A 21,756-nucleotide genomic window follows, 5' to 3' on the forward strand; every position below is an offset into this window, starting at 1 on the left:
CCATGTAGTTACTGATTATCTGTACCGTTACTCCACTTTGGTATAAATAGATTGCAAAGAGTTTTAATGAACAATTATGGAAGAGAATATTTTATTGCCCCCCCCAAAGAACAATAATGTCTGCATTTTAGTTCATTTAATAATAATATAATATAATAGTATAATATAATAATATAAACAAACAATAGAAAAATATGCCTTTTTAAAAAATGTGAAAAGGACACAAAAGAAATCTGTTCAAGCATGCCTAGCACCCTTGAGGATCTTTCAGTCATGCTGACTGCTAGAACTCACTGGTTTTCCTTTTGTTTTACAGAAAGAATGTGCTAATTTCATCAAGGTGCTTAAGGCTTATAATCAGACTCACTTGTACGCCTGTGGAACAGGGGCTTTTCATCCAATTTGCACCTACATTGAAATTGGACATCATCCTGAGGTAAAGCTGTTTAAAAAAAAAAATGGTATTTGTCCATGATCTCTCCCTATTCAAATGCTTCATTACTAATTTCTTCAGCTCATTTAGCTTCTGGTTTGCTATCAGTGGGATCTACTTCAAATTCAGATGCTGTTATTAATTTTAATCTGTGAATGTGAAAAGAATGAGACCATCACTCAGCAATAACTATTGAACTGGAGGAAGGAAGGAAGAAAGCATTTGCTTTCACCCTGGATTACAGAGTCCAATCCATTTTGCATGTGCAGCAGATGTCAGCAAGCTGATTGTGTACTGTTTTCTCCTTCATTTGTATATTGCCAGCTTTCCCCTCCATTTCCATCCTCAGCCAGAAGTGTTTGCCACCCCAGTTGTTTTCTTCTGCCTAGGGATTAGAAGCATGCCATATATGTGCATGATGATCTGATCTCGTGTTTGACCTAAATTATTCACATTTGTGTTTTTGCTTTATTTTTCTATTCTGAGCTATAATTTTAGCAGTATGGAAAAGAAAAAGAAATGTTTCTTTAATTTATTGTACATAAAAGATGTTTCAGCAAGGAAATTAAAGTTAGGTAAATTTAACTAAAACTGGAGATATTAGGGAAATATTTAAAGGAAAACTTACAAGTACTAAAAGCAGTTCCATGAATTGGGCATACCAGTAGCCTTCAATTACAAGCTCTTTTAGAATTTTTTGGCACAAAATGCCAAGAAGAACAAAAGCATTCACGTGAGAAAATCATTTGTGACAGAATTTTCTTTCAAATTGGAACTCTGAAATACTCAGCAAATAAAGGATTTGTTCCCCCCAATATTTCTGAAATCCTAAAGATAAGATATAATTTATATGTTAGCCACTTCTTTATAGATTATCTCCCTAAATTTTCTTAAGGTATCCCAAAGTAATACAAAAATGTGCTTTGAACCAAAAGGCTTAGAAATCAAAACAGTTTGTGCTATAACTTCTTTGTATAAGGAGACACCTTAGAGACATGTGGTTTCTAGACTAAACACAATTATTATTACTTTACTGATCATCCTGGAAATATTAAAATACTTCCCCAAGGTCACACCAGTGCCAGCAGTTGTTCCTCTTTGGCCTGTTCCCCCAGTGCATCCTTCTTCCTCTCCCATACAAGCATGAATATGGTTGTACCCAAGAGTTTAAAGTAAAAACGAACCTTAAGGAAATAAAAGGCAGTTCTACTTAAATTACTTGTTTCATACTGATGAAATTAGAAATAATATCCTGCACAAGGTCTAGAAGACTTTGTATGCTTAACTTTTTAGCACCTTCTGGATAAATCTCTCCCTCTTTGCTTCTTTCTCAGCTATTCCTATGGTTAGGCACCTTCAGAATTAGGCCTGGGGTAATTACCCCATTATTCTGTATTCAGGAGATGCTCTAGACAACTTCTTCCACATCATATTGCACTTTTTTCAGTCTGTCAGGGATTATGCTGTATAGGGCAATGGAATCAGGAGAGCGGAGCTCCTAACACAGGTTAATAGAAAAGATACCCACTGTGGAGTCACAACTGGCTTCTGACTTGTTCTACAACTTAATAGCTTTGGAGTACTGGAAAAATTTCCTTAACTTCTCTGAGATGCTGTCTCATAATATATAAAACAAACTGAAAAGAACCCCATATATTAGTGTCCATATATTGTAAATGAGAGGTTGACTCCAACTGCCTTTCAGCCCTCCTAGTAAGAACATGACCCACTGACATTTTTTGTTAGAGAATCTCAAGAAGTTCTAATCCCATCATTGTTAAACAGTGTTCTTTGCCCCAAAGTGCAGGACTTTTGTCTGACCTCAGTTGGGACTAGGTGCTTGATCCAGAACAAGCTACTTACTTTCTTTGTGTCTCTGTTTATATATGGCTGTTGTGAGAGTTTAACATTGTCTAATTGGTAGCAGGTACTGAAAAAATGTCTATTATCATTTTAAAAATATAAATCTACATCTCAGACTGTTGCTGTCTTTCATGATAGTAATTGTCACCTTGTACCTCACTTTATCAGATCTTATAAATTACTGCACTGGGCCCTTATTTTTACCAGGTGATTCTTGCAATTACCTTAATTCCCTTCATTTTAAAATTTGAAGCTTGGATGATCTTGATGGCCATTTAAATTAAAATACCATATATTGTTCTCATATTTTTATCATTTCCCCCAAATATTGATTTTATTTATCTTTTTGAAATTGCTATTTCGTAGAATTCACAGCATATTTCCTTTATAACTCCTCAACTATTCATTGCTCCCTTATGGGTGGACAGAGGAAAGGAGAGATACAGGTTTTGGAGCCAGGCCATTTATCCAGGAAATGGAGGAGGCCATCTCTTCCATTGAAAGAAAGAACGAAAGCTTCCCTTCTAATTTTTGAGGTAGGATTATTGGGATGCAAATATTTTCCTGAGATTCTGAAACTCAGAGCTTTTGAGAGAGGTCCTCCTTCAGAAGTTCAATGATCTTGATTTGCATGGCAGCTATATATTGGGTAATACTGTTCCAGACTCTTTAAGAGGTCAGAGGGTAGATGATTATGCAGTCATCTGGGTGAATTTGGGACAGTCTAGACAGTCAATCTAGGAAATTCTGGAAAAGATATTATCAAGATAGCTTGTCTAGACAACATAAAATTTAATTTTCAAGTGCTTAAGTTACCTTAAGAGAGAATCTGTTTTAAGTTGATCTGTGCTGGTATTTAAAATCCTGTCCTTGGATTTAGACAGTTACGCTCTGTGAAGTTGAGAAGAGACAAGGTGTGCTTCATGCTCTTAGGAAAAGAATGACAGCAATGGAAAGACTAGAAAAGGAGGATATAACATGGTGAACAGGACTGATTTGTGTTATGAAGTTTGAAACTTTTACTTACTTACAAGGATGTCTTTACATTTAAAACCTGGACATATCTTTTTAGTTTATAAGTAGCACAAATAATTCACTGCCTCACTAGATACTTGCCTCACACTATATAAAATAATGAAATAGTATATTTTTTAAACCTCTGCCCTGCCTTTAGATATTACAAATAATTTTATCACACACAAATAAGACAATTTGCTTTTCACTTTTTTTTTTTTACTTTGACGACATTTTAATATTCAGTTTTCTCTTTGCAGTGTTCTTTCTTTTTTTTAAAGATTTTATTTATTTATTTATTTGACAGAGATTATAAGTAGGCAAGAGAGGCAGGCAGGGAGAGAGAGTAGGAAGCCGGCTTCCGTGGAGCAGAGAGCCTGATGTGGGGCTTGATCCCAGGACTCTGGGATCATGACCTGAGCCAAAAAGCAGAGGCTTTAACCCACAGAGCCACCCAGGTACCCCAACAGTGTTCTTTCTTTAAAATAACTCATTATCTTATGTTGAGTTCCCTAAATTGTTGAAACTCGTTCTTAGAAAATGATACTATGGACTTATCATTTCAGATGACTGAATGCCACAGAAGTAAAGACATCATTTTTGAGGCAAATCAAGACTCCCTTTATCATTCAATAGCCACAGATCTTGTAGGAGGAAATTAACAATTTCTTTAAATATAATAGTTTGCAAATACATTTAAAAAATTTTTTTAAAAAGAGAAAACCCATGCTTAGTCTTCCAGTTATGGCAATAGACCTTAATTTAGCCTCCTAGCATTTTTAATAGCAATATTTACACTCCTGAATATTGTATTCTGAAATCTACTCTTTCCGTATAGTGAATGTCTTCTGACCACACACAGTATGTCATTGATTACCATATTAAACACATTTTCTGTTTTCTGTGGTACAATTGGGAACTGGTAGACCTATTAATTAACTCCAGTTCTATAAGATGTGTGTCAATCAATTCTTGATTATCTGTCAATGGTACTTGACACTGTAGATAACTGCTAGTGAGGTCACATACTTTATACACATGTGTGTGTTTGTCATAAAAATGTACACGGAGTTCATGGAAGGAATGATTCCAAGCAAGAATACGGATGAGTTTTGAGTTTAAGCTCTCAGCATCCATGCCATGCAAATGAAAAGTGTAAGTCATCTTTACGAGACAGAATATTCCCAAATGGCTTATAGTATATGGCATTTCCCCTTCAAATTTACATCTGTTAATAAAAAAAAAAAAAGTATGAATTTAGGAGGAGTATAGCTTTTCAAAAAGTCTCTGGATGTTTTCTCAAATTCCAAATGGGCCTTTTCTATATACTGGGCAGGAAATCTAAAGAAAGATGGACCCAGATGAGAGCTGGAAAATATTAACTCTATAAATACTCTCCTAATGTCATGATCTCAATTTATGATTGAACCAAAGGGACATTAAGAAATGCAATGAAGCTTAATGGCTATCTCCAAGGTCATTTCTACAGTGACAACCAATATATCTAGATATACAAAAAAATGTTTTGTCTGGTTCTTCCCTTCCACCAACAATGTCTTTCCTTTTATGCAAAATTTTGAATCATATGCTCTTAGTTACAGTCTCCAAGGGGTAGTTAACACTCTTTTGACTATTTACACATCTAATCTAACCTTTTATAATTGAGTTATCTCTCTCAATGCATTATGCTATTACCCCAACAGAGCCCAAGTTTATCTTTAAGAGAAAATACTAAAGTTGAGAAATTTAGCTATCTTGGTTAAACCTTGAGGAGTTACTTTGGGGCAGGTTACATCTTTCCATCTTTCTTAGGTTATACATTGGAGTCTGCATTGACTTTGTAGTTGACTAATCAAGGCGGGAAAAGTCAGGATTCCTTGAAGATTTCTTCTTGGGTACTCATTATTCCCATCAGAAGCAGCTTGTTCATTATTTGCCTTATTAACTGAGCAAAATGTGGTTAGCACAAGTCTATAATGGTTTCTAGGTTTCTCTTTCCTAATCTTCCAGTGCTTGAATCACATTGGAAGGTAGACATGTATAAGTTACCATCCTAAATAAGCAATGCCACCATTTATATTGCAAATTACATTTTAAAATACTCTGATGTTTGTATTTGAGGAAAAGCATCCTAGTTCATAGATTCTGAGTGAATTTAACAGCTCAGTAGTATATTTTTCATGAGCTATTAACATTCTAAACTCTAAATATTAGCAGTAAGATAGTTTTTCAAAAGTAATAGAATTAGTAGCTAAGTGAGGTGGTAGGCAGAACTAAGTTATGATTAGAAAAAAAGACTAGAAAAGAAAAAAAAAGAATTCACAAATGATACAAAAAAGAAAGTGAGAGAGTGCCAGAAATCCCCCACCACTGTTTTTAAAATATTCAAATCACCATTTTATTTTTTGACTTGTTGCTCTAAATATTTGATATGAAAACACCTAGTTATGATATTAATATTCTTTTACCTTCTAAAACTTATTTGATTCAGGTGTAAAAGGTGTTTTTGCTTTTCTTCCCCTGACAATATTTCACTACATTTTAGTCCTAAGAACAGTGCCAGATAAAAATGGAAAAGTTAGCATTCAGTTCTTAATTTGTAGGGTATTTAGTTTCATGTTTTATCAGATCTGGTTCACCTATTGCCAGAAAAATAATTTGGACAAAATTAAACAGTTTTCTAAAGGCCACCCATATTGATGCCATGATATCATTATCAATTACTTATTAAAAGTCTTTATTATATATCATACTTAATTTCTGAATGGCGTCTTCATTCACAGTATAGATACAGGGACTGATGCATATACAGCATATTAATCAAAATATTTTTCTTCTCATGAACTTTCAGTAGGTACTTTGGATCAAAGACCTTATATTTACTGGGCCTACCCTATCACTGGAGGTGTATAGTACCCAAGTTACTCTTTCCCCTTTTTATGTCGTTTTTTTTTTACTGATTCCTCTGCATTCATTCCTCATCTAATCTATTTCAAGAGGAAATTTCCCAGCACCATTTATTGAAAAGGCTGTCTTTTTTCCATTGGACATTCTTTCCTGCTTTGTCGAAGATTAGTTGACCATAGATTTGAGGGTCTATTTCTGGGCTCTCTATTCTGTTCCATTGATCTATGTGTCTGTTTTTGTGCCAGTACCATGCTGTCTTGATGATGACAGCTTTTAATAGAGCCTGAAGTCCGGAATTGTGATGCCACCAACGTTGGCTTTCTTTTTCAATATCCCTTTGGCTATTCGAGGTCTTTTCTGGTTCCATATAAATTTTAGCATTATTTGTTCCATTTCTTTGAAAAAGATGGATGGTACTTTGATAGGAATTGCATTAAATGTGTAGATTGCTTTAGGTAGCATAGACATTTTCACAATATTTATTCTTCCAATCCAGGAGCATGGAACATTTTTCCATTTCTTTGTGTCTTCCTCAATTTCTTTCATGAGTACTTTATAGTTTTCTGAGTATAGATTCTGTGTCTCTTTGGTTAGGTTTATTCCTAGGTATCTTATGGTTTTGGATGCAATTGTAAATGGGATTGACTCCTTAATATCTCTTTCTTCTGTCTTGCTGTTGGTGTAGAGAAATGCAACTGATTTCTGTGCATTGATTTTATATCCTGACACTTTACTGAATTCCTGTATAAGTTCTAGCAGTTTTGGAGTGGAGTCTTTTGGGTTTTCCACATATAGTATCATATCATCTGCGAAGAGTGATAATTTGACTTCTTCTTTGCCGATTTGGATGCCTTTAATTTCCTTTTGTTGTCTGATTGCTGAGGCTAGGACCTCTAGTACGATGTTGAATAGCAGTGGTGATAATGGACATCCCTGCCGTGTTCCTGACCTTAGCGGAAAAGCTTTCAGTTTTTCTCCATTGAGAATGATATTGGCGGTGGGTTTTTCATAGATGGCTTTGATGATATTGAGGTATGTGCCCTCTATCCCTACACTTTGAAGAGTTTTGATCAGGAAGGGATGTTGTACTTTGTCAAATGCTTTTTCAGCATCTATTGAGAGTATCATATGGTTCTTGTTCTTTCTTTTATTGATGTGTTGTATCCATAAAAACTTTAATTTGTTTGTTACCAATATTACATTTTACAGGAAACACACAGAGTAGTAGTACTAAACCCCATTGTCTGCTCACCGCCTTGTTCCATTTTTTTCTTCTGTTCCATTCTCCTTCTTCCACGATGATCCTTTGAACTCTGGTTGTGTGTTTTTCCTTCTTTATCTCTGTTTCTTCTTGTCTGTATTATTTTCTTTGGTATCAAACTTTAAGATAGTGGAAATACAGTTTGGATATATAAGAGAGAAACGTGTTAGTTTGATGTATTTGAAACTTAGAAAATATAGCAGAATAGACTTAAGTGAATTTCCACAGATCAGAATATATTTGCCTTCTTTTGCAGTGTGTTTCAAACGGGCATCAGCAAGTTATCTTGTAGATTTGTTGCAGATGACTCAATTTGATGATAATCTGAAAAAATAATATAAGTACATTCTAAATTATTTGGATAACTACCACATAATCATGTAAAACCTTAAAATTATAGTTTCTTTGTTTGCTTGAGGATTATGATCCTGTGAGTGCCAAGAACACTCCTTTAATTTTCTTGGGCTAATGAGAAAGAAACAAAGGTTGACTTGATATGCAAATGATATATTCCTGCCAAGAATAGGCCAAAGTAAAGTCAAAGTGGGCTGTGTGAAGGAAGTTTTGCTGTGGTTGAAATAGAGAAAAGTGGTTAGAAAATTAAATCATTTCAGAGCACAGAGGAGGGTTGAACTACTAGCCCCAAAGACTGTAGCTTCTGGACACTAGAACCATGTTCATATCGTAAGAAAGTATTTACTTTTTAGAACACATAATATCATTACCACACTGTGTTACTGTTGCTAATTTTAATTGTATTTGTTTTCTAGTTTTATTGGTACTGAATTTTAATCATGAAGAACATATAATTCTACAAATTTACTTACTGTTAGAAAATATATGATGAAAGATAACTCTGACAGCCCACTAAGAATAAACCTTGTGGTAGGTTTTAAGCAGATAGCATTCCCTGTTCTCTTTGTTCACATCTGAGGACACTCTACTTGCCCTAGTGTAATGTCCCTGGTCTCGGGCTCCTTGTGGTTCTCAGCTGCTCCAGACATAACACATGTGGTCAATTTGGATGGGATGAGAGCTGGGAAGTAGAAATAACAAAGGCTGGTGATGAGAATCAGCGTGAGGTGATGAGAATAGCACTGAGGTGAAAAGGAAAGACATAATGAGAAAACCAGAACTTCTGGAATAACAGTTTTATTTATTAAATAGATTTGAAGGTATACTAGGAAATAATGAAGCTTAACATTTATATCTTGGGTTTTTTAGAATTGTAGCTACAGTTTGCTCACTTGCTACAACCAATGCCCAGGTGAAATTGGAGGTAAATTGTATTCAGATGACCGATTCAATAGAGCTAAAACTAACTTTAATAAAAATATAGGGTATTTTTGTATATATTTTTGGCATATATATGTATATCCTATATATATTTTTATTCTATATATATCCTATATATTCCTATATTAGGAAATATTTTTCCTAAGCAAAATCCTAATGGTAATAGTGAAGAATGTAAGTACAAATGTCTGCCCCAAAGAGCTAACATATATGTAAATATCTAACTTCAACATAGGTGAAAACATCAGTAGTAATAACAGACTCCCAGCAGCAAACAGCTAATGAGCAAAAAACAGATGGCCAGGGATGGCTGTTTTGAATGTGTTCTTCATTCAGTCTTCATAAAATCTGTTAAGCTAGGTACTCTTTAAGTTCTCATTGCACTACTGAGAAAGTTAAGGTTCTCATGGTATTTTGGAATGTACCTGAGACAAGCATCCTATTCAGTGGTTTGTGTCTGAATCCACAACCTTCTCCTTTAAAGGGAAGTACCAGCACATTGCAGTGGGAGAGAAGGGATAAAGTCCCTAACTGTAATTTAAGGGGTTAAATTCAGGATTTTTGTGTTGTATTTATTGTATCTCAAAAATAATGTGTGCCTAGTTACAATAAGGTGATGACTGTGAACAAGGGGGTTTCATGAAGTGAACAAAGGTGGTCACATGTTAGCTGGATTTACGACAATGGATGAAGTATTGATGGATGTGGAAGACAGTAAAGGCTAGAAGGACAGAATAAAAGGACAGAGTCATAAATGGGGAAATGGCAAATATCCCAATGTGCAGGGTATAGTGATTTCAAAAAAAGTAGGCTGAAAAATTAGGATAAACTTGAGTTTACAGAAGCTAGTCAAGAGCAATACAAATTTTAAGAAAAAACTACTATTATTGCCATGATTGGTTTTGGAATATATTTTTGTGTAAACATAAGTTTGGTGTAAATGTAAATGGGTGGGGATACAGGGTGATGAATGGACATGTTGGTATGTCCATATTGAGACTGTGGTGAACATTGCATAGTGTGACATGAGAGCCTGAACTATACTGAGTGAAAGACACTGAATAATATTTAGAATTCTCGTAGGGAAACAAGAATAAAAATAATATCCAAAGCCAATAGATGAAGTACACCTGGGAAGAGGACAGTGTTTAAATGCTTTAATGAAAAAATGGTTTCCCAATTCTTTTGTGATAATTAGGTAGACATTTTTTGTAGCATATTGTGGTCCATGCTCACTCAGTTTTCACTTCCAAGTCTACAAATAAGTTGAATTTATGTTGTTCATAAAACATTTAACTGGCATACGCAAACTTATGTGAATGTCTCACCCATAGTGTATCACAAAAGCGTGATTTCTCCATGCTTATAAATCTGGAGAAAGCTATTTTGTATAATGCATATGTGAAAGCAATTCAAACACACTTTGTTTAGAAAATAAGAAAGATAAACAAACAAAAAAAAACTAACAGAAAGAAATAAGATATATAGTACTTAGAAACAGTGATTTTAATGAAAAATCCAGGCTTTATTTTTAATTTTATTATTACATTATAGCTTATACTGCCTCTATGAAATGTTTATGCAAATGATATACCTGATTTATCTTTTGTTACTCTGTTCAGTTTCTTTCCTGCTGTAACTACTCCCCATGATTTTTTCATTAATTTTATTACTATTAATGGCTTCATTATTGGGATGCTTGATGGCTTTATCAGTATTATGGCATTTGATTTTCACAACTCTGTGATGGGAGTGCTATCTCCATTTTTCAATTTAGGAAATGAAGTTTCAGGGTCATTCAACACATACCTATATCATCACACAATTAATAAATCTGTTGTTATAACGGTCATAATGTGGCTTTGGGGATGACATAAATCTTGTGTCTGATATTGTACCACTTACCTCTTATTGGAATGATGCTGTACCTTTTTGTTTGTTTGTTTTAGTCATGAGTACTTAACACAAGATCTGGTCTCTTAGTACCTTCTTAAGTGTATGATTCAGTATTCTCAATGGTAGGTACAATGTTGTAGAGGTCATCTCTGAAATTTAGTCATCTTTTGTAACTGAAACTTAATACTCATTGGGCAGCAACTCCCCATTTCCCCTACTTGCAGACCCTAACAACCACCATTCTACTCTCTGTTTCTGTGACTTTGACTGTTTTAAATTCCTCATTTAATTGGAATTCTAGAGTATTTGTCATTCTGTGATGGCTTACTTTACTTAGCACAATATCTTTCAGATTCATTTCAGCATTATTCACAATAGCTAAGATAGAGAAACTAAGTATCATCAACAGATGAATGGATAAAGATAATGTGGTCTATACATACAACAGAATATTATTAAGCCTTAAAAAGGAAAGAAAGCTGGATGTAGTCAATAACATGTACTACATGTTTGTTAATACTCTGGGCTAAACACTCTCAAAACACTGAATTTCAAGTAAAATGAATTACAACTTGCATTACTAGGAATGTTCTCAAAAGAAACATTAAGTTCTTCCCATTAAGAATGTGACAGTGCCTGTCAAGTTGGTAAAATTTGATAGCAGTAGCAAATTCATGGAGTCCTTTAAAGGATATGATAGTAATATAATCAGGAAGTTATGTTTCAGTAAAAGAAGTGCTAGGGTAGCTCACAGAAACACTTTTTGTTTCTACAAATTCTCTATATAATCTAGATATTGAGCAAAGATCAGCAAAACATACCTACTTGTGCTTCCACTTAGACACACAGGCAAGTGGTAGTATGTTTTATAATCCGGAAGAGTTGTAACTCTTTTTGACCCAAAACGGAAACTCAGAACCTGTAGCATTAAGAGCAGTATATTTTAAGTAAAATGCCTAAAATATATTTTAAAAAAATGAGTTTTGCAACTCTCTTTTTAAGTTAGAAGTGAAACATGTCCTTTTAGTTTTTCTTAATATTTTGGTTATGCACTATTTCAAGAACGTTGAAAAGTCTGGATGCTGATATATTTAGAATTCTAGATTCTCTAATAAATAGAAAATACATAATTTTATATTGTATACAAATTATCAAGTAACAGAAGACTCTCAGTCATTATTCCATGTTTCTTGATATGAATGGGTATTATCAAGCTATTTATGCCTATGAAGATATTAAGATATTAATGTATTCAAAAAACTTCATTTTTTACTCAAATTTAATTTTGTACTTAAGAGTATTTACAAATTCCAGCTAGAACAAATGCATTTAGAGAAATGTATATTTATATGAAGGGACATCCTTTAATCATTGCCTAAAAAATTGAATGGTGTAGGCCTTAAAATTGTATTTAACACAGTTATCGGTATCTGCATATTTTGCCATTATACGTTGGTAATTTAAATCTGTTCCTATATAAGGAGTAGAATCTGGTATCAGTGCCGCAGAGTACAGCTTTGAGATTTGTACATTGACATGCAGGAAATATATTGTTTCATGTTGTCAGAAATCAAACTGTATAGAATGACTACTTTCCATTTTTATTTTATTTTTATTTTTCAGTCTGACATTTTAATTCAATTTTGCATCTCTGGTCACTGAAAGCAATCTCAGGAATTGCTGAGTGGTTAAAAAGAGAGTCTAATGGGATCTAAAATCAATTCACAGGTCTGTCACTGATTCATTGTGTTTGTGACTTTTGCTGCCACTGAAATGACAGTAAATTGGTGTCCTCAAAATTTTCACACTTCAAGATTTCTCTTGTGCTAAAAAAAAATACTTACCTAATATGCATTATGTATATATATATATATATATATATATATATATATATGCATACTTAAGAAAATTGGTTAGTGATTAAGTACAGAGCTAGCTTCTATTTCAGCAAGTTACCTCACTTGAGATGATCACAAAGCTTTCTACAGAGGCTAAATGTCTGAATCTCTCTAATGTTGCAAATGGGGTTTTGTATACATGCCAGGGTTCAAGCTCCTTTTAAGTGCTTTCATCCTGGCAAACTTTTCTTCTTTTGATTTACATTTTGTTGGCATTTAATAGCTGTCTTACCTCATATTTAAATTACTTAACCTGGAGAGGATGGATGTTTAGTGCCCCACATTTACTTGCCCTTTGCTGGCCTAAATCTTAGTGACAAATGTAAGATTTGCAGTAAGGAATACCTTTTCTTTGTCTTATGTCATGCTAGTTAGCAATTCTAGTTAATGCCTTGACACTACATCAAATTTTTGCTAATAGCAATATGGAATTTTTAAAGTTACACCTAAAGTTGCACAGTCTCTTAGACATATGTTAAAAACTTTTTTTCCTCCTAGAATAGGAAAGAATAACTTACCTGACAAATGACTGGGAAAAGATTATGTAAATGACAAACAAAATATAACCATTTTTACAACACAAATGTCCAGATGACTAGAAGTGAACTGATATACCCTTGTTTAGAAAGTGCGTCAGAGGCAATCAGTATTCCCATCTTTTGATTAAAATCAAGTTCAGTAAAATGAAAACTAAAATGAAATGATGTGTTTGCTGTATGAATGACCAAAAATTTAGTCACCTTTACTTTTCCACCTTGCACTCATCAAATTCTGAAACTTTACTAATCTCCTAAGACAGAAATGGAAAAGTATTTTTCAGCTATGCTGCTAAGAAAAATTTTGATCTGGAGGATTTTAGTACCAAAAATTAAGTTGGAAAACTTGATGTCTACATAACCACTTCAGGCCAGTACCGTACTGAACACAAAGCTCAGCAATATCTGGTACCTCAGTTAAAAAAAAAAAAAAATTATGAAAATAAACTTATATCCAGAATTAAACTGTGACCACAATTTCAGTAAAATTCTTGCTCAGAATACATGACTATAAAATACTGTATCTTACTGTTGCTATCTACCTCTTCTAATTTCTGTCCTTCATTTTATAATGGGAAATTTAAGCTCAGATTGCCTAAGTAGTGTTCCAAAAACCCAAGGCCACTTAGTGGTAAAAGCTGAACTGAAACTCAGTTCTCCTGACAGCTAATTCACCTTTCCATTTCACTACATTGCCTTCACTCTCACTGCCAATCATGTGAAAAAAAAAAAAAAAATGAAAGAAATTTTCATGTATGTCAAGCTATTTATGAGGGTTTTCCCCTCCAAATTAAAATAATGTGAATAAGTAACCTTAGATAATTGTTTTTAAAAATATAGTTATCTTTTACTTTCTTTGTAATTTCAGAGAAAAATCGTAAGATTTCTTCCACAAGGTAGTATTTACTTATTGAAAATGAGTCAATTTCCTCTTCAAAACAGGTAAAATTTGAACGTTGATGTAGTGCTTGATACTATTTCCCTTTATTCTCAAAATGTAGCTGGATTTAAGATGATTTCTATTAGTTGAAGCAGTCAACACATATCAAATATTATCAAAGGAAGTAATTGAAAACATTAGGAAGGCAACCAGAACACAGGGATCATGCAAAATTTCACCCACACACCTCTACATACAGTAGACAAGAATGACTAAATGCTTTGATCTTTCCTGGATAACATGAAAGGGTAAAGGGGGAAAAAGCAACATCTGTTAGAAAAAAAAGTTTAATGAACAGGGTGGAGACTAGTTGAGTGTTGACATAAAACATAAGAAAAGAAAAAGATAAAATGCGGAAACAAGTTTATTTATAGTCACAGACCTCAAAAGATCCAAAGAGATAAAGTTGGATTTAGAAAAAAAAAACTAAAATAAATGCAGTTTGATTTATATTTAAAGCAAGTATAATTCCTACAGTGAGTTCTCTATAATTGTTATCAATAGGAAATATGTATGTAATGTTGTATATCTCTATATGTGATATAAAATATATCTCTATATGTGATATGTAAAACTATATGTAATATATATTATATGTATGTGTGTGTTTCTATCCATAGGGATGGAAATATCTTAGACAAAATTGTGAAGGCCTAAAAAATATAAGTCTACTTAGATTGCCTTAACATACATTTGTAAATACAGGCTCTAGTTTTCTATTTAACATAAGGAAATAACTGCCTGTCGTGGAAAAAGTGATTTTTTTGAAACAGATCGGTTCTATATACAGATGGAATTTACCTTGGCAATGTCCATCATTCAATGATTGTCACAAATATCCAAAGCAAAGGCGTTTTATCAGTACCTTATAAATTTGTGGGACTTTTAAGTTTATGGGTTTTTGTATCCCAAAAGATTTTGTTGTTCCAGGTGGTTTTTCTTTTTAGAATTGACATATTATGCTGTTTTAAGTATAGATTCCACTATGATGTAACTTGGTATTTTTAAGGATTTTGGATGCTACAACAGGTGTTACCAACCTTGTATCTGGTGGGTGGAATGTATGTATATGATATTCTCTCATATATGCTTAAGAACATTCTGGAATACAAGTGGATAAAGTAATATTAGATCCTTACTCTTAGATGGACATAAACTCTTAAAAAAATAGTAACAATAACTATTGAAAATGAATTGTGGTCAAAAAAATGGCAAGAAATCATAATCATAGATATAATGAGAAAGTATTTAGGACAAGAAAAAAAATCTTTTTTGAAGATTTTATTTATTTACTTGACAGAGAGAGAGAGAGGACAAGTAGGAAGAGCCATAGGCAGAGGGAGAAGGAGAAGCAAATTCCAAAGGAGTCTGACTCAGGCCTCTATCCCAGGACCCGGGGATCATGACCTGAGCTAAAGGCATATGCTTAACCAACTGAGCCACCCAAGCATCCCCAAAAAGATGTTTGCCCCTTACAGGTCATGCCTGTGTATACTAAACTATGTCGGCTTTTCTAGTTGACATTAGACCAGAGATGTAAAGTTTACCGTGATACATAGTTTCCCTTGATGAAATAACACTTTTAACTCACTTCTTCCTCACTTCTACCACTTGGCCTGTCCAATCAGGTTTCCACACTGAAGCCAGAGTGGGCTTCTTAGAAAGCAAATGGTAGCTTTCTAAGATATTTTCTTGCTTTCTTTTAATCCTAGCGGTTAGGGAAATCTGCTCTTTGGTCTAGGTCCTTCTAACCCGCTTCTTTGACCACTCTCCCCTGACCCCTCCTGACACTCTGGAGTTTCTGTTTTTCTTTCAGTTATTTTACATTCCCAGTCTCTCTCCTTCTAGGTCTTTGTGCTTATTGTTTCTATTTCCTGGATGGATCTTTCCCCTGATACTTACTTTAATAAATCTGTCTGATCCTTCTGATCTCAACTCAAGCATTACTTCCTTAGTTTATCTCCCATCTTTTATATTGTAGATAATACTATATATTAGCAGCACAAGTGAGGAGGCAGACAGGTAAGTAGATACATATATTATAGTAAATCTGTAATAGGGATTAGAGAATTTGTCTGAAATAGGATATGTATTTGCAGGTAGGATTCACATCATAAACTCTAAACTGCGATGTATCATTTCTTTATCTCTCAAGAGTTTCATATTCTTGTATTTTTCCTGGGCAAAAAGCCACAGGGTGTAAATTAGAATGAGAAATAAAAATCCTCAGCTAGTAGGAACCCTTGAATAACACCAAATAATCTCTTTAAAAAAAATTCTTGTGTACTCCATATTTCAGTAGAAGTCATTTTATACATTTTGACATACATTACCACCTTTATGTTAGGAATAATCCATACTCATTAGCATAAACTATGCTGAAATTTTATACTTTTGATTTTTTGGATGGGTATAATTGTTTTATTCCTCATATGCCTAAGTCCTTAGTAGAGGACAGTTTTAATTAAAATTTTCACATTAGCGGGGGGACACTGAGGTGGTACAGTTAGTTAAGCGCCAGACCCTTGGTTTCAGTTCACATCCTCTTCTCCGGTTTCCCGCTCAGCAGGGAGTCTGCTGGAGTTTCTCTCCCATGCTCTCTCAAATACATAAATAAATCTTTAAAAAATCTTCCACAATAACATTTACACAGATCTACAATTGAAAGTTATTCTGCTGTTAGAGCCTTTTATTAGCAATTCAAGAAAGAGGTAGTTGGAGGATATACATGGTCAAACTTAAAGGAGGGATCAGAAGAAGCAAGGGGAGTCAAAAAGGGAAGGAAGGAAGGAGAAAGGGAAGGAAAGAGTGAAGAAAAACACATCAAATTCCACTTTGGTAAAACAGGTAGGGCTAATGATGGAATTTGTTACGCAATAATAGTAGCAACAACAACAATAGAAATTTGTCTTTTAATTTTTATTTTGGGCCCTTTGTTCAAAATGAGTAGAAATTCCTTGTACTTCAGTTCTTTGAATATCGACACTTAATGATTCTTTGGTTGCTTTCACTTACAACATAACATCTGTGTTAAAGTCTACATTTCACTCTTGGAGACAAATACACAGGAAGCAATAAATATAATAAACAATGTGATGTTCAGCAGCAGCTTTTCTCCTTGACAGGGTAGGGAAGTGGGAGTTTTAAGTTGAGAGGGCAAGGAGACAAGTAGAAGGCAAAGACAGAAATATGTACACACTACAAAGATAATAACTGAAGGTAGCCTTAGGAGAAAAGTATGCACCACTCTTTGAGTTTCGAATTAAAGCTCTGTGAGGATAAAGGCAGATTTGACTTGGGTAAAAGAATTGCCTTTCATCTTCCCCCATCAGGATTTAATTGGCAGGAGATGATACAACCTGCTTAACAATCAGGTATTTCAGAGGTTGAACAGTTTGACAAGGAGCAGGTTTCTCTCAAGTCTCCTTAAATGCCTTTTCCCCATTCTGACCAGCGTGTATTTGGCATGTATGAGACATTAGTTCACTAATACTCTCAGAGAGAACAGACCACAGATTAACTAGAATTCAGACTTTAGAATTTAGCGGAATATACAGAGTTATGTAAAAATGCCACCTTCGTGTCCATGATTGGGAAGAAATAGGACATTGTAATAGTATGGCATTTAATTTTGTATATAACTTACTGATTTATATTCTAGATAAAGCATCTCCGAGTTCTGTGATACTTGGCATGTTAGAAAAAGAGCATCATAATCAAAATCACTGCATGTTTTTGACTAAAAACTACTGAAGTAAACTCTTTCCTTATGAGTTATTAAAAGGGAATACATTTGTAGATATTCGTTGTGAGAAAAGTTTGAAGATACTGCCTGAAACACGGGAGTTGGAGTAAAGCAGTTTTTCCTAAGCCTGACTGAGTTTTTAGAAACCACTTTGGATTAACCACAATGTTAGCTAGTAGAAGAGTTAATTGTATCATTTCACCTCAAAGAAATACTGTGCTTGGATGTTTTTAACTTAGTAAAGCACTCTGCTAAATAAATTCTGAATTGTGACACTAAATACTCCTCATTCTGATTCTTACCCACATCTTCTCCCCAGCACCAAAGATGATAAGGTTTATGGTTTTAGTTTGGAGTTTTTCTCTTCTGATTAGATATGAAATAAGAATATTTTGTGTAAGAGCATATTCTTTTTATCAATATACACTTCTACAGCAAGCCATCGGACACATGTTAGATACTGGATAATATTTATTAATTTGGGCAAGGGAATAACCACCAGTGTCAGCATAGTTATAACTTTAAAAGTACCAATTTTAAATGTTCTTGTTTTTAATTAAAAAAAAAACAAAAAAAACAAAAACAAAAAACCTTGGGTGCCTCAGTGGGGTAAAGCCTCTGCCTTCGTGCCTTTGGCTCAGGTCATGATCCCAGAGTTTTGGGATCGAGCCCCACGTCATGCTCTTTGCTTGGCAGGGAGCCTGCTTCTCCCCTACCCCCCACCTGCCTCTCTGTCTACTTGTGATCTCTCTGTCAAATAAATAAATAAAATCTTAAAACAAAAACAAACAAAAAAACAAAACAAAACAAAAAAAACAAAAAAACAACTTAAATAATATTTGTTCCGCTTTGATTTATTTTCTTTGCTTCTAGGTTTAAACTTAAATGCCATTTTACATTTGTTCAACTCTGTGTTGTATGTTTCCTGTTCCTTGCATTTGGATTGAAACTTTTCTCCTTGCAGAGAAAACTTGCCATTGCCATGTGGTAGACTCTTCCGGCACATACTTAGGCAAACTATCTGCAAATACTGTGTTACTTACCTATTGTTTAAGGAACAAACATTAAGTAATACATTTTCAGAAATGAAAAGGGAGGCATCTCATGATTCAGCAGCCATTAACACTCTCTCAAATTCCTACATTTTTATTAAACGTACATGTTGATTTTTTTCCTAACAGATACCCTAACTTTGTACCTGAACTTCCATGGTTTTACTTAAAAAGTTCTTAGCAAGGACTATAGGCACTTACACCTCCAGTGGAATTAAAAAAAAATAAAAAGGATCTTTTGTAATATTTGCATTATTTTATTACTCAGAGAATACATGGAATCAAACTTCAAATCTTTCAAATAGTCACAAGCACAATTTCTTTATTTTCTATTATAGGACAGACCTAACTTCAAATCTTTCATAATATAGTAATAATGAGATTTTCAGATATATTGTCATGTCTTACTTGTTTGGTTCCTATGTATCTGTTAGATAATTCAAATTAAAAATCAATTTTGCTTCATCTATGTATATCATAACCTTTAAAACTGAGTTTCATAACACAAAAGATATCCTTTCCAGTTAATAAATCTGTTTAAATTAATATGTAGTATACTTAAACTGTAAGTTGTTTGTATGTGCATGTGTGTATATATACACACACACACATATACACATATATATAAAATAGTTTTATGTACATATATTTATATACAACCTATATAGATAAATATATATACACACACCATTCTTTAGGCTGCATAATTATAAAAGAAACACTGAATTTGTAAAATGAGGCTTGTAAAGAATTTACCATAAGAAATGGTAATAACCACTTTGAAGGAATGTGTATATATATATATTTTTTTAAGATTTTATTTATTTATTTGACAGACAGAGATCACAAGTAGGCAGAGAGGCAGGCAGAGACAGAGAGAAAGTGGGAAGCAGGCTTCCTGCAGAGCAGAGAGCCCGATGTGGGGCTCGATCCCAGGACCCTGAGATCATGACCGGAGCCGAAGGCAGCAGCCCAACCACTGAGCCACCCAGGCGCCCCAGGAATGTGTATATTTTTATTAGATATTTTGGTAATTTGAAATAATAATAAAACTTTATGTGATTTAGATACCTATCATTTTATTTTATTTCATTTTATTTTTTAAAGATTTTATTTATTTATTTGACAGAGAGAGATCACAAGTAGGCAGAGAGGCAGGCAGAGAGAGAGAGAGAGGGAGGAAGCAGGCTCCCCGCTGAGCAGAGAGCCCAATGCGGGACTTGATCCCAAGACCCTGAGATCATGACCTGAGCTGAAGGCAGAGGCCTAACCCACTGAGCCACCCAGGCGCCCCATCTATCATTTTAGTCAAGTACCTGAAGGTTACACTTTTACATGTCTTTCTTCAAAACCACAATTGCGTTAAAATCGGTAATTTTTTAACTTTTTCTGTTTTATATGTGAAACATATTTGCAGTATGGTCATTATTAAAATATTAATAGTTGACAAGTTTTTGTAGATTTGTACCTACAGAGTTAAAAATACTCTTGTTGAATTGACTATCAGTAAGGATTTGATTTATTTTTTAAAAATGGCAAAATTTGTACCAGTTATACTAATGGTAATATATGTAATACAGACCTGCAAGTGGAATCCCAAACTGAGCTAAACTAAGGTCTTAAGATTTCTGTTCCTATTTAAGGAGAAGTGTTTAACAATGCTCTGAAAACATGCTGCAAAGTAGTGCTTGAGATGAGTGTTTACATATAATTTTTCACTAAATGGCATTTTTTCCCAGATAGCTCAAAATTGACTCATCCTTCAGTCTTAGGAGAATTATTACTTTGATGATTTTATTCTTAGAATAAACTCAAAAAAAGTCAAGCAAATAATTTCAAAAACCCCTTTCCATTGTTTCAAATTTTGAAAAAAATTGTAGCATGAAAGAACATTCACAGCAACAACAAAGACTTCTCACTAACCAAGGGATGATTATGTCTAATTTATTTTTGAATTCTCAAAGTAATATTTCATATTATAGTGATTTTCACTTTTTTGGATACTAGGTTGAGAAAAATAAATAGGATCATGCATTGCATACCATTTTTTAAAATATGCCAAATTTTATAGTCAAAGAATATTAAAATATTCTGCTGTCTTTAAAATCTAAAATATGTCTTTATAATCAATCAACGTACAATACAGAGTACCATTTATGCTGTATTATGATTATTGTGAATAAAATTGAACTGCAAATGAAATCTTGCCTTAAGTAACTTAGAATTCTACTTAGAGACATAAATCTAAGTTAACAAACATTTTCAACAAATACTTTTTTGTGCTCATTTTATGATGATATCAACATTGGTGTGGCCTTTACTGCTCCCAAAGCTACCTGGGCATTTGGGGAAGAAATCATATGTAACATAAAGCAATGCACAGTTACAATATAGTTACATAGAAAGTACCACAGAAACCCCAATTTGGGAATATCCAGTTTTGCCTAAGAGTATTTAAGCTTGTTCCAAAGGAGTTAAGAATAACATCATTTCCACAAATGGGTTAACACTGTAACGCACAAAGGAGTAATGCAAAATCAGAGGAATTCCAGCGATAGTAAAAGAATGTAATAATGGAGTTGGCTTTCAGAGAACAGAAGTTGATGGGAATGAAGTGTTTGGGAAGTGTTTCAAGAGGATAGTAATAACAGCATAACAATAAAACAGCAATAAACTATTTTTTAGTTATTTCTGAAAACTTTTCTGTATTGTTGAGTTCTGAATTGTTGACTAGGAAGTTAATATGATAAAAGCAGGTTTTATAGAATTTTAAATTGCTGGTGGAGTATGTGATAAAGTGAGATAGAGCATCAAAGAAGTACTGTAGAAAGCAAAGCAGAATTTGGGGTAGATATAATCACAGCCGTATTTGAATGGTGAATGTAGAAGAAAAGAAATATAAGAGCTTCTTTGGT

General features: G+C 33.8%; 1 protein-coding gene across 1 annotated transcript in view; it reads left to right on the forward strand.

The window, feature by feature from the left end:
• The window catches only part of SEMA3A (semaphorin 3A), a 208,315-nt gene that overhangs the window by 80,458 nt on the left and 106,101 nt on the right, over positions 1-21,756 (forward strand). The window contains exon 4 of the mRNA XM_059397567.1: positions 317-436. Coding sequence (XP_059253550.1) covers positions 317-436 — 120 coding nt within the window. The remainder of the gene's footprint in view (positions 1-316; positions 437-21,756) is intronic.

This window comes from Mustela nigripes, chromosome 4 (genome assembly GCF_022355385.1).
Source record: "Mustela nigripes isolate SB6536 chromosome 4, MUSNIG.SB6536, whole genome shotgun sequence".
NCBI classification, from domain to species: domain Eukaryota; kingdom Metazoa; phylum Chordata; class Mammalia; order Carnivora; family Mustelidae; genus Mustela; species Mustela nigripes.